The sequence below is a fragment of the Rhinichthys klamathensis genome, unplaced genomic scaffold (genome assembly GCF_029890125.1).
Source record: "Rhinichthys klamathensis goyatoka isolate OS25496 unplaced genomic scaffold, OSU_Roscu_1.1 h1tg000004l_1, whole genome shotgun sequence".
Lineage (NCBI taxonomy): Eukaryota > Metazoa > Chordata > Actinopteri > Cypriniformes > Leuciscidae > Rhinichthys > Rhinichthys klamathensis.
This window is the reverse complement of record NW_026606557.1, coordinates 5,216,170-5,229,966: the sequence shown is the minus strand read 5'-3', so window position 1 is coordinate 5,229,966 and position 13,797 is coordinate 5,216,170. Positions and strand designations below refer to the sequence as shown.

The window sequence follows — 13,797 nt, the reverse complement described above, 5'->3', positions numbered from 1 at the left end:
GATCGAAAGATCTAAAAAAGCCCATACATCCCCCCCCCCATAGACCCTCTCCTTGAAGAAATCAGGGAAGAAGTGTTTGAAAGTGGACAAAAGAGACGGATTAAAACAACAGGTGTAAACAAGTATGTGTCTCCCTCGTCTACTTGTGATCCATTCAACCAATGGATCTTAATACCACTGTCTACCCTCACCCGGAAAAAAGGTTCACTCGCCACTGTGGGAGTTTTTTGGATTTGGTAAAAAGAAGGGGTGTTAGAAACCCCAGTCTGCAGGAAATGCCATTAAATTAGTTTTGTGCGCTTTATTTGGACAGTTAGTCTCCGCCTCCCCAGTCTCATATAGAGTGTGATAAATTGACTGATAGCTAACAAAATTTCTATAGATATCTATTGTTATTGTGAGTACTTTGGCCACAAAGAAAATATGACATTGTAACAGGCCTAATAATAAATATTACTTAAATATAACCCATACAACAAAGATTTAAGATTTATGTCAGGACATTAAAATCAGAAATGGGGAGAGTAGTGAAAACCTGATATTGTGACAGCCCAATATAATTATATTACTTCAACATATTTTTGTATTTATTCTTTTTCTTTTTTTTAAAATGAGCAATTCTATATTTTATTTAAATATGACCCTTTCCTTTCTTTGTGAGATTCGACAAAAATAAATGTCAATGTCAGGTCATTAGAATCAGAAAAGAGAAGAAGTGAAATGCAGTAAAAATGTTTATTTATTCATTTAGATTGCAGTAGATTCATGTGATTACACTGTTTTAGTTTTTCAAAACGTCTTTGTTCATGTATCAGTGTCAGGCCATTCATCTTGTCACATCACACATGGGTAAAGCTTGAAGAGGTCAAATCTAAGGCACTTCATTTTGGCTGTTTACAAAGACACTGTATCTTTCAGCTCTCTAAAAGTCACTTTGGAGTTAGGCAATTTTAACAATGTTTAAGTAGTAAAAATCTCAATTTCGTTAATGTACACTAATCATCATCATTCAGGCTCAAAATGCATTTAACTTGCTGGTTTGTAGTGGTATAAGTCTAATATCAAAGCCAGACATCCTAGTGGAGTTTCATCTTTCATCCCGTTGGCTTTGTGTTGTTGTTTTGGTTGTTAAATTGGGAGTGCACATGTATTTCGTCACCTGTGCACACCATCAACTAAGAATAACAAATTAAAAGAATAATTCACTCTTACTGTCCCATCTATTGCATATTAGATCATTAGTTTGTCATTGCCAAGATACAGCTTGTGCTTTCTAGTAGGCTACCAAATCGAAGAACCCTCTTCAAATGCAAATACTATAAATTTGAAGAATGTAAATGCAAAAGAAGTGTCTACATGCTAGTGGTTTCTGTCGCAGTATTGCGGCAACACTGCGCGCGGTCACATGTTAGAAGATGACCAGGTAGGTTCAGGCTACCTTCTCTTCTTCGTCTCAAAGGGATATCCTGCCTTCTTCAAAAGCACTGTACAGCTCCTCGTTCACAAGCTCGTAACGGCCTGCTCTGGAGTTCAGAAAGTAGATCTGGTCAGTTGTGAGCCGTGGATCGTATCCTTCCCTCTGCAATCTGGTCTTCTGAATTTTAAATGTTCCTGTGAAAGGGTAAGAGTAGGAAATCAATTCACAGCATATACACACCATTTTTGAAATATTTGAGAAAAACAATGGGTTTTTATCAATCAGAGTAACCATCATTTTTATCATATGGCCATTGTGGCCAGTTAGATTCAAAATGTTTTAAAAAAAATCACTAGAAATCTAGTTTAAATAAATAAACACAAATCATTTATTTCATGCTCACCAATGGCAAAACATAGTAATTAACAAAAATAATTACATTTTTATTAAAACATTTTAGATTGATGCTGCAAACAGATTGCTAAATCAGTTCTTCAAATTCTTTGAAACACACAATTTAAACTGATTCACGCAAGTGAATCAAAACTAATCAACTCTAACATAATGTTTGCAAGTGAAGGTCTCATATTTTTTGAAAATTTAATAAGCCAATAAATAGCACATTAATATGGAAGCTTGTTTCCAACACTGTAAATAAAAAAAACGAATTGCAACTATTTCCATAGCAATTCTGACTTTTTTTTCTCAGAATCTAAATTTAAATCTCAAAATTGCTAGAAATAGTCAAAATTAAAAAGTCCTGAATTATGAGATAACTCTCAAATGTGAGAAAAAGAGTCCTAAATTATAAGGTAATAACTCACAAATGTGAGAAGAGTCCCAAATTGAGATAACTTACAATTTGAACTTTTTTTTTTCTCACATTTGCAAGATAAAAAGTCACAGTAACCTTGTTTATTTTTTATTCCGGGGCAGAAACAAGTTTCAGTATCACTTTATTTTACAGTGTCCTTGTTATATTGGTTACATGTAATTACTATAGTAATAACAGTAAATTATGTGTAATTACAAGCGACTAAACCAAACCCTAACCCCTAATTATATAGTAAATAGATGTATTTAATTAATAGTACTCAGTACTTAAATGTATGATTACTCAGTACTTAAATGTATGATTACACTGATTACACTGACACCTTAAAATAAAGTCTAACCCAAGCCTTCATACATTAACCCTTTCCCCACTAGCTTAAAATTTTTTTTTTTTCCAGCCACCGCCAACAGTTTTGATCATTTTCACAAAAATGTAATGGCCCCCAGAATATTTTGTTGTCTGAATTTTTGAGATGGTCCTCACTGCGGAACATGAAATCCACGGGGAGGAGTCGGATCCAGATCCGACTCCTCCCACCTTACATACACCTAAACCTACCCAACTCCGCCCCCTGATCCCTAAACCCACCCCTAATCCCTAAACCCAACCCTAATCCTACCCATCTCCACCCCTTGGATCTTGATCCGACTCCTCCCCGTGGATCTCATGTACTGCATTGAGGTGCTACTGGAATTTTTGCTGTCAGAACATAGCCTCTGCTTTGCTTTTAAAACAAAAAAATCATGCATTCTTTTCGATCAACACTTAAATGTGGGTACGTTTCATAAAAAAAGCAACATTTTGAGAAAATCGAGAAAATCTACAACATGCATAAGCAATGCTTTTATCGATTGTTCCTGCTCCTTTTTCGCGTGTGTTTTGATCCGGAGATTCTGTACTCTTTCAGAAGATGCGTAATAGCGCCCCCTTCCCGTAATACCGTATAACAGTGGAAACATGGAAAGCCGAAAAATTTCGTCAATGGCGGGGAAAGAGTAAATCATTGAGATATTCACAAAGTTGCTTAGCTTTACATCTCTAGAAAAACTACAGTGCATATATGGCAAAATGCACAATATATCGCTCAATCCAGGCGGTGTGATTTTTGGGGATCTTTCCTCACCTGTGGTATCTACACATGGGGAGATGCGTAGAAATATTGGCCGTGCGTACGGAGGAAGAGCTTGCTGAACTTCTCTCAGGAAAGAATTACAGTTAAAGCTTCCTGTTGAGTCAGCGATGGCAGCCATTCCGGCTTTTCCCTCCACACCTATACAAACACACACGTGTGTTTACATGTGTATATGGGGACACTTGGAATTATGGGTCTTTGGTAATTTCAGGACAAAAGCTGCTTTGTCTGTCTCACCTGGTACGTTTACTCCAAACACTGCTACATCAATCTGTCCCAACAGGCTGCTCAGTGTTCCTTCCACTTCAGTAGTGGAGACGTTCTCACCTTTCCAACGAAACGTGTCACCACTCCGGTCCCGGAAGTACATGTATCCAAGCTCATCCATAACTAAAACATCACCTGAGAGAAACCATACCAACAAAATAAGTTTGCCGAGTGGTGAATGCTATATTGTGGTTGCATTTGTGAGTCTAAAACCATCCACAATATTTACATCCACGCTGTCAGAAAATATTCGACGCTGCCACTTTTTTGCAATGTGTTAAAGGTGCACCTGACAGATAAGCGGAGTCATTTTTCCTGAACACATTGTAGGCGATCTTCTTCCTGGTGGCATCCTGACTAGCGTATCCATCAAACCGACGCAGAGGATCCTGCTGATTAATTCTCCCCACCAACAGCCCAGGCTCTCCTGTGAGCGGAAGACAATACATGAAGAGAAAAAACAATGATACGGGCACAAAAGACATCTGTGAGAGAATGACTATTCATTCATTTTGTACATGGTTACAGTTTATTGCAGTAAAATGCCAACACCTGTTTACCTGATAAGTGTGCATGGGCTATCTTTATTTAAAGGGCTAGTTCACCCAAAAATGAAAATTATGTCATTAATGACTCTCCCTCATGTCGTTCCAAGCTGTAAGACCTTCGTTCATCTTCGGAACGCGTTCAGTGCCGCTGATGACGTAAGACGCTGCTGACGTGTCATCTGGTGCACCCGAGCTTCGTTTACAGTCTGAGGGAGACGCACGCTGTAAACAAAACAATCTTCGCAAACATGTCTAAGGATTTCGACACAGAGGAAGACTTGCATTTTTTTGGCCCAGCCATATTTATCTGAACCCGAATACACGGACGCACCAGATAACACGTCAGCAGCGTCTTACGTCAGCAGCGGCACTGAACGCGGATCCACAACAGAACCGGAAGAGAATACAATGCTGAATAAAGTCGTAGTTTTTGTTATTTTTGGACCAAAATGTATTTTCGATGCTTCAAAACATTCTAACTAACCCACTGATGTCACATGGACTACTTTGATGATGTCTTTATTTCCTTTCTGGACAAGGATAGTATACCGTACATAAATTTCCAATGGAGGACAGAAAGCTCTCGGACTAAATCTAAAATATCTTAAACTGTGTTCTGAAGATGAACGGAGGTCTTACGGGCTTGGGACGACATGAGGGTGAGTCATTAATGACATAATTTTCATTTTGGGGTGAACTAACCCTTTAGAATGTATTCCATTAGCTTTGATATTTTACGCAATGCAATGATATTCATACATTTTAAAGTCTCCAAATACATTGAGGCCACCATATATCAGACTTTCGACCAGATCTAAAAAAATTCTGTAAAACCTACTGCATGACCACATGTTCAGCAAACATATAAATCAAACAAGAGTTTTCGGCTCTGAACGCACCAGGTCGGCAAGTCACACACAGTCCCTGCTTGTCTCGAACCAGTTCCATGGTTTCCTCGTTCACTTTCACCAGTCGAATGGGGTACACATTAGGAAGAATGCGACTGTTAAACCCACAAGCTCCAACCTGCCGCGTTGAGAGTGAGTTTTTAACCATTCGTTTAACGGTTACAAATGACAAAATCCATAAATCATTGTAACATTTAACGTTCTCAGAAGAACACTGATATCTGACCTTGCCATCCATATTGGCAATGCTGCAGTTGCACTCGGTGGCTCCATAGAACTCGCCAATCTGTTTTACTCCAAAGCGCTCCACGAAGGCCTCCCACACGCTCGGCCGCAGCCCGTTCCCCACAGCCAAACGCACCCGGTGCTGTCGCTCCGTGGGCCGCACAGGCTGGGACAGCAGGTAACGGCAAATCTCGCCTATGTACTGCACAACCTGGAAGAGAGGGAAAAAGCAGACTGTTGTGAGAGTAAGAACGACACACTCTTGTATTTATTAATGAATTTATTCACTCATAACACCGAATCGTTAAAGATGCTTGTAAGTGACATCATGCCCCGCCGGGATATATTAATTTATTTAAAAGCGCATTAACTCTTTCCCTGGCATTGACAGAATTATCCGGCAATCCATGTTTTCACTGTTATACGGATGGACGGGGGTTTGCACATCTTCAGAAAGATATTCTGGGGGCCGTGAAACTTTTGTGAAAGCAAACAAAAATACTGGCGCTGGCTCGCAACTTAAAAAAAACATTGGCGGGGAAAGGGTTAAAATGCACTGCATATAAACAATGACTTATACAAACCTGACATTAAACATCGATCTATTTTAATATAGAATTTGAAAATGTAAGGTCAGGATGCCTTTTAGAAATATCAAATAAATACCATTTTATTTCAGGTTAGTTCAAATGGCCAAGTTAGAGAAAACATTGATTTTCATGATTCAAAGGCACTTTCCACCTTAAAAAAATACAACTGAAAACTTGTTTTGAAAACGCTGTGTACACTCTAGCCTCAGCCTGAGACGTCACACCCACAGAGAGTCGGCTGAACATCTGATGCATATGGCAAATGAAATTTCGAAGTCAACATCTGATTGGCTGAATTCTACAGGACATCCGCGAGACGTTCTTTAACGGTCCGCCTGGAACTAAAGCCGTCGTGACCCTCATAGAAGGAGGAAGCTGTTGTGTTTCCAACTATGACAATGAGTGCATATCAGGATCGACAAAACACTGAATTTTTTAAATGATGTGAAGTTCACAGCATTTTTTTCCTCCCATGTGGCACAGATTAGACATAACCCATGAACGTGTAAGCAGGAAAAAAGCACATGGATTCCAATATTGTCAGATCAGTGTCAGGCCTTATGTGGAAATAAATCTGACATGAATCGCATACGAGCGTTTGCGTCTGCCATGCAAGCGGACAGATCGGATTTTCTTGTCAATGCGGAGTCGTTCATCACTGAAAATGACGTACCAACCACAGCAATTACAACAGCGATCATTTCTGCATTCCCCCAGGCTGCAACTAGGGCTTTAAAGATGGTGCGGAAAGCAAAAGCTTGTATTATCATTTCGTCTGCGTCCATCGCAAATCACGCCGTTTTTACCTCCTTTTAAGCCTAAGCTTGTCAGGGTCACTTCATTTAGCTTGGGTTGTTTCGCCAAGTGCATAGTGTAAATGGAAATATCAGATATAGGAAGAGTATTATTTTCCGAGCCTGGCCGACCCTTTGCAAGAACTTGGAATGACTCCGAGTCCGGAGTGATCTAATTTTATTAGTTGTGCGGCCTCTCACATCAATTATGGGAAGTTCAGGGAAAGGATTTAACCGAGAAGCGGATATTAGCAACATATGTGAGTAAACATGAAAGGAAAGACGCTGACATCGCAGCCGGCCAATTCCTTCTTGTGTTCGGTTCTCTCGAACTGCTTGTTGCCATTAAAAAGTGGAGAGATATGCTTCAAGCAAGTGTTTGCACAACGTTCTTGAATGAATGATCTATGGTCTATTTTAATATCGACTTTACATTTTGACTCCCCTAAACATAATGCTGAACAAAACGAACTGTGATTGGTTGCTTTTCATGTCAATCAGAAGACCTCTGGGCGGTCCTTGACCAGTGAAAGCTGCTATAGTGTCCAGATCTTCTGCAGTTAGTCTGAAGGTCTGGCTACATGAGACTATGTACACTTAGATGTAAGAGAATATGAATTACTCAAAGCTAATTTTTGTTGAAAATGGTATATAGGCTTTTAAAAGACTATATGAAACTAATGCAAATGTAAAAATCTCAAATGATCCTCATCTTGGGCATTCTTAGGGGGCATTTACACAAACATTTTATGCTTTTTGGACGTTCATTTACATGACAACGGTGTTATGGGGGCCTGAAAACACAAACCTTTGAAAATGGGTTTTAAAGTGCAAGTTTTTGAAAACGTTACCGCTATCATCTCTGTGTAAACTACAAATTTGTAAACTACGAATTTATGACGGTGACGTCACAACGCATGCGTATTATGTGTTCAATCTAGAGGTGCGTAGTGTTTCTTTACAAAGTGACATGGCGTGACATGAATAATACAACATTTTTAGTCGTTTTGACTATGGTGTCGTCTGTACGTGTAAAAACGCAAAGGAAAACCGTTTCCATTTTTAGTACACTGTTGTCGTGCAAATGTACCCTTATTTGCCATTAATGACCCAAATGTAAGTGACTTACAGTGCAGTTATGTTTGATACAGTCTTCCCAGAAGCGACTTGCTGAGAACTTCTTCTTGACCACCACGGTTATACCGTGAATCAGACACTGGCCCACACCCATAATATTACCTGTTAATGAGTAAATCCAACAGATGTTGAGCTAAATGTGAAATCTGCAACAGTATGTTTAATTTGAAACCAACAATATCAAACAGCTTAAAACTTATTTATAGAAATACATAGAGCCTGTGAGGTCAGGAGCAACATGTCTGTGATACGCACAACACACCTGCTGAGTGGTAGAGGGGTAAACAGTCATAGATGATGTCGTCTGGCCGCATACGAAAAGAATGGTACCCGAAAGCAGCAATCCTGTAATACCTAGGAAATAGAAGTAGTTTAATAAAAGCTCGTTTCATTTCTAAGGAAAGCTGTAAGATTGTGACGTGGCTGCGAGCAGGTTACCGACTGTGCACCACTATAGCAGCTTTAGGGAGTCCAGTGGTGCCAGAAGTGTAGATATAGAACAAACGATCTGTATGAGAAAGGGAAAACATGATGAGACATGGGTGATGCTTGGACTACTAGTTTAATGGTAACTGTCTAGTGCAAGGATGCGTTAATTTGATTAAAAGTGACAGCAAAGACATTTATAATGTTACAAATAACTATTATAAAACCATGAAATATTAAACGGCACAAATTAGCATACCCATCATTTTCAATTTGAATAATATTTCACAATATTACTGTTTTTACTGTATATTTTGATCAAATAAATGCAGCCTTAGTGAGCATAAGATAATTAAAAAAACATTTTTGAAAACATTTGAAGGCTAGTTTATGTTTAGAAACAATTTTGGGTACTTTTTTAACATAATAAAATAATTATATTATTTATTCACTTATTTTCCTTTTGATTACTGTGTATTTGCTGTTCAATTTCTTAATGTTTATTATTTTGTTAATTATTTATAATCCTTTATAATGCAATTAGATAAAGAGAAAATAAAGAGTAACCTTAAATACAGCGTATTGGCATAAAAGCTTTTGCTGTAGTATTGAAAATTGTATTGACGATTGTGAAATTACATTATTAATACCAACTACTGAAATTGTGATACGATGACATTCCTAGTGCACAATATACAATACTACATAACGTAGTAGTTGGATATTCTGTGTTGGCTTATGCTGAACATAGTAAAAATACATTATTCTGACATTCCTAAATATTTCTTTACCTTTATTTTCTTTATCCTTTCTTTCTCGTTCTCAATCACATGCTTGTCTTCAAAAAGATTACCGTCTCTTATCATCAAAAGAGCTTTTAACAGAACTGAAGACCACTTGATTAATCACCATCACTTCACAAGAGTGGAAACCATTCATTTGAGCTAATATATCTCTGAGACTTGCTAATTAAAAATCGAATTAATTTGCTACTCAAAGTTTTGTCTGATTCAGGGCTATTACACAAAGAAACCAATCCCACTGCCAGCGGCACAATATGAAGTGTTCTTATAATGACTTGTGTAATAGACAATCTACCATATTTGTAATGAATAGGCTAGTCTGAGGATGAATACAATCAAGGAGAAGTGGAATACACTCTTATTGCTAGGGAGGACATCAAAAATATACTTTACACACTAACAACTGGCAAAAAAACACAACTAGTAGCCCTCAGGATAAACAGATAGACAAGGTTTACACATCATTCTAATATCTGCCCTAAAGCCTGTCCTTCAGATGGACTCAAAACCAATTGTCTACAAGTTTTTTTTATTTTTTTTAACTCACCTCCATAAAAACTTCCATAAAGGCCCACAACACAAAGTTTTGCAACAAAACTGCAGCAGCAGAGATCATAAAAGCACAAGATGTGAAATAAATGTAACACTCCAGTGCGCTGATAGTCAAAGTGAGGTGAACTTAAAAACATTAATAATACCACTTGAGCCATCCATCAGAGACCTTTCGAAATGAGTCTCTACGGCAGGGGTGTCAAACTCATTTTAATTTTGGAGGGCTGGACTACTGTACAATAAACTTCAGCTTATGAAGGCCATTTTTTTTAATTGGTTACACTTAATGAATGGGTCATTGAATCATTCACTTGAAAAATTTGTTCAAAAAATGCAGTCATTAACTAAACACTACTGTGTGTTGCTTGGATATGTGCAATGGTTCAACATAAAGAGAATGCATGCACTCTCTCACGGCATTTTTTATTTGATTTTTGCAACGTTGGTGATTTACTCAATGAAGTCAGCGCTCATATAACAACAGCCCAAACCCATAAAATAAATTAATTCTTTCCACATGCCAACTTTGGCCCTGTTTACACCTGGTATTAAGATGCGTTTTGGTCGATCGGATCACAAGTAGACGGTTTTTTTTTACACCTAGTCTCTTTTGTCCACTTTCAACCACTTCTTCCCTGATTTCTTCGAGGGGAAGGTCAATGTGCGGATCTTTCGATCTAATAAACTCACACAATTTACATATGAACACGACCAGAGAAAACAGAAAACGATACGGAGAGCATCAGCTTTCATTTCTGTTCTGACACAACTTGGGTCTTCAGCCGACAAAGTTTAAATCCCGTCTGGCTAGCGCGCTTCCCATAATGTTTACTTATTAAGTCAGTAGGCAGAGAGTAGGCGGTCTTTTGCGGCTGTTCAAAAGCATTCGACCACATTAGAATTTACACTACGAAAGCAATCCGGTCTAAAGTGTTTTCGACTACCTCTGGAAGTGGTCGAAAGTGGACAAGCTCAAAACATTTTAGACTCCGTTTACACCTGTATTAAGCGTCGTCCACTTGTAATCGACCAAAACGCATCTTAATACCAGGAGTAAAATAGGGCCTTAAGACTCCTCTACGAGCCGTATCCGACCCATGGTCTACGTGTTCGATACCTCTGCTCTACAAGTAAACCCTTGTAATACTGTGAATCTCACCGTTGAAGCCCTTGGACACAGCGCACGGTGGTGAGTGTCGAGGGGAAGATGCCAGAATGGAGTCAAGGGGCTGACATTTCAGAGCGGCCATCTGGTCTGGACTGAGGTCTCCCGTGCTGAACCGCACCATGGTCTCACTCAAGGAAGAGCTCACTTCAGACAGGGCTACATACATACAGGGAGGCATGTGCATTTAGTTGCATGGTCCTGATCAAAGAGTCAAAGAGAAGGTTATCGACTCACCGTCCGCTAGCTCTGCTCCAAACACCATCCCTCGGGACGCGGACACACCCACGCAGTGCAGGAGCGAATCCTTTCGGAGGTTGAAGTTAATGAGCGCAGCCTCCACACCTACTTTGGCCAGGCCAAGCCAGAGCGCCACTTGGAGCGGCCGGCTCTCCATGAAGAGCGCCACCACATCTCCCGAGGTCCAGCCCTGGCTCAGTGCCCAATGGGCCACAGCATTGGAGATCTGATCTAACTGGCAGAAAGTCCACGTTTCCCCAGTGGCTTCATACACGAGCGCAGGCTTGTCTGGGTGTTTAGCCACGGTTTGTGCAAAGATGGAGGGTATGGTGTTTCTGTGACGGATATGATGCCATAGCGCCAGTTTGACCCTCAGCAGCACATAAAGCCCGCTGATGGACAAGATGAGGAATAATCAGTTATTTACACCTGCTGAAAATACTACATGTGAAGCATTAGCCATTTTTTGTAATCTTTTGTAGCTCTCATTTAAATACTCAAAGTTATTCCTTAATATGTGCAACGCCAGATCCATTGTTAATGAAGTTGCTGTCACGTTTAACGTTGTACAGCAAAATTTCATGCGCGAAATCCAGTCATTTTCAACAGGAATCAACACGATTCGAATTTTGTATTCCGAAAAAGTGACAATTCTGCAACAAGTACAAATTGGAGTCGCCGTATTGGTTTGAAAGTGACTTCTGTGTGAAATGTGCTTCAGACAACACTACACTATTGAAAATAGACTACATAAATAAGAAAGAAAACACACTTTATTTCCCTTAAAATATTTCTACCGTGACTGCCCCTTGACAGCCGTTCTCACGAGTCTCTTAACCAAATGAAAATTCGGGAATGAGATAGGAAAGCTACAGTGGAAGGGATCAGATTTGACAACAAACAGTTGGCATGAAACGGATGTTCCGACAGACTTTACTTTCAATGTGATGCATTTCTGAGTGAAACTGCTATTGAAGAACAAAAAAAGTAGGACGGGGCTTGATATTATCCATTAGTTGTTGTTTGGTGTGTGAAGAATAGATTTCATGATTTCAGATTTTCAATTTGATTTCATGCCGACTTTCAATTTTGAAGTTTCACAGGAAAAAACTGATTTCATACACATTTGGTAGACACGATAAACATACAGTTTTAAAAATGGTTCTAATCAGAATCAATCCTTTGAGCTCGAGGATGTGATGCAGTGCCATTGTGCGCTGGTGTGGATGGATGCTAATATTTGTTATCGTTATAGTTATCTTTCTTGCTGTAAAAAGGCCTTGAATGATGACAGTAATCTCATTTTTTTGGGGCGAACTATTCCCTGAAGTTGGAATAAGAGGCTTGTAAGAGGCGGAGTTTAAGCAGATGAAACGATTGGGGAAGTCTGCCAAAAGCCACCAGAAAGAAGTCTGTCATTTCAATGGAGTTATGACATTTTGTCACCATGAAGTCAAAATGGACAATTCCATTTTCTTTTCTTTTTTTTTAAAATACTGCAGTATTTATAATGAATTATGTATCCGTGGTCCATGCATCATTATCTTTTTAATTAGTGTCATCTTTAATCAAAATAACTTCCCATCCCTCTTGCAACGTCATCTCTTCTCTGCTGATGTGTTTACTGGCGAAAGGGTGAAATAACCTGTCACTCACATGACATCCACCAATAGCACACCACAACCATCCAATCAAATGCTGATGAACATAAAAAAGTCCCGCCCTACATTTTTTCTTGTTCGAAAAGCGGTTTCACTCGGATTTATATAACAATAGGGAAGAAAATAGCTACTATCGCAACATCCGTTTCATGCCGAATTTAGTTTAAACATTACAAAGTAATTTTGTATGATATCCAAAATATCAGTCACTCACTTGATGTCCCTTTTAGCCGTACGAACAACCACATACAGGTACCGCCAGCCTCCTGTTCCTAAATAAACACCCAGACCTGCTGCAAGGCTCCAGGACCAAGATGCCCCAAACAGACGGAGCAGGCCCATAGAACCGAAGGACAGGGAGCCACTCGCCACATAGTGCATCCTGAAACAGGTAAGTTACGATGCAGCACATCACTTTTAAACACTTTTTAAACAGCAGGGATTGGAAGTCATCACTTAACATGTTAAGTTAGTTATGACATACTGTCAGTGTCTACTGATTGTTTATGATGGTATCATAAAACAATAAAACAGTCATGAATACTTACCTATGGTAGACAAATATAGTTCAGCCAGCCCTGATCTGTCAAGACATGGGACGACCTTGCTGTGCAGTTAGAGGTTGACTGACCACAGTTATGTTCAAAGACCCCTGTGAAAGTTAACACGAGTGTCCGAGAACACAGAGCAGGGGGAACTTGCTATGGTAGTCCGTTATATGCAGAAGTACACTACTCGGGAAATAGTTTCACTTCAAGTGCAGCACGTTTTTGACTAACTATGTGTTTACTAACATCCTCTGCACTGGCTGTTTGCACTTTGCAGGCAACAACATGTCATGAAGCCGGAGTTGGGGAGAAAGCTTTTCAAAATGGCTGAGAGAGGCTGTTTTTCACAATAAAAGTGTAAGTCGTCGTGTTCTCGTCACTGATGCTGTTAAAATTGAATGTTTTTTATTATTATTATTTATCATTACGCACTCAAATAACACAAACACGCGGGTAATTCTGTTACTTTATAAAAAAATCAAGTCATGCACTTTTTTTATGAACAGGTGACATTTGTCGTTGTTTGTCATACTTACTGCTGAATGAATA

At 39.2% G+C, this 13,797-nt stretch overlaps 1 protein-coding gene across 2 annotated transcripts; it reads right to left on the bottom strand.

Moving 5' to 3' along the window:
* Positions 1 to 1,404: 1,404 nt before the first annotated feature.
* slc27a1a (solute carrier family 27 member 1a) lies at positions 1,405 to 13,557 on the bottom strand. Of its 2 annotated transcripts, XM_056252251.1 has the most exons (14): positions 13,351 to 13,557; positions 13,249 to 13,303; positions 12,915 to 13,082; positions 11,037 to 11,431; positions 10,794 to 10,958; positions 8,292 to 8,361; positions 8,116 to 8,207; positions 7,846 to 7,955; positions 5,334 to 5,543; positions 5,099 to 5,225; positions 3,941 to 4,078; positions 3,622 to 3,786; positions 3,376 to 3,522; positions 1,405 to 1,611 (listed from the first exon to the last, which is right to left on the bottom strand). In XM_056252251.1, exons 3-14 carry the CDS (start codon positions 13,079 to 13,081, stop codon positions 1,454 to 1,456), a joined length of 1,944 nt encoding a protein of 647 aa, XP_056108226.1. In that variant the 5' UTR covers position 13,082; positions 13,249 to 13,303; positions 13,351 to 13,557; the 3' UTR covers positions 1,405 to 1,453. The 2 variants fall into 2 exon arrangements, with proteins under 2 accessions (XP_056108226.1, XP_056108234.1); XM_056252259.1 differs by lacking the exon at positions 13,351 to 13,557 and having other exon boundaries at positions 13,249 to 13,341.
* Positions 13,558 to 13,797: the final 240 nt, after the last annotated feature.

Coding starts and splice junctions, on each gene's coding strand:
- slc27a1a (XM_056252251.1), bottom strand. CDS start 13,081: ATGCACTATGTGGCGAGTGGCTCCCTGTCCTTCGGTTCTATGGGCCTG. Junction 10,959..11,036: donor TGGAGCAGAGCTAGCGGACG/GTGAGTCGATAA, acceptor GTATGTATGTAG/CCCTGTCTGAAGTGAGCTCT. Junction 5,226..5,333: donor TTGCCAATATGGATGGCAAG/GTCAGATATCAG, acceptor TCAACGCGGCAG/GTTGGAGCTTGTGGGTTTAA.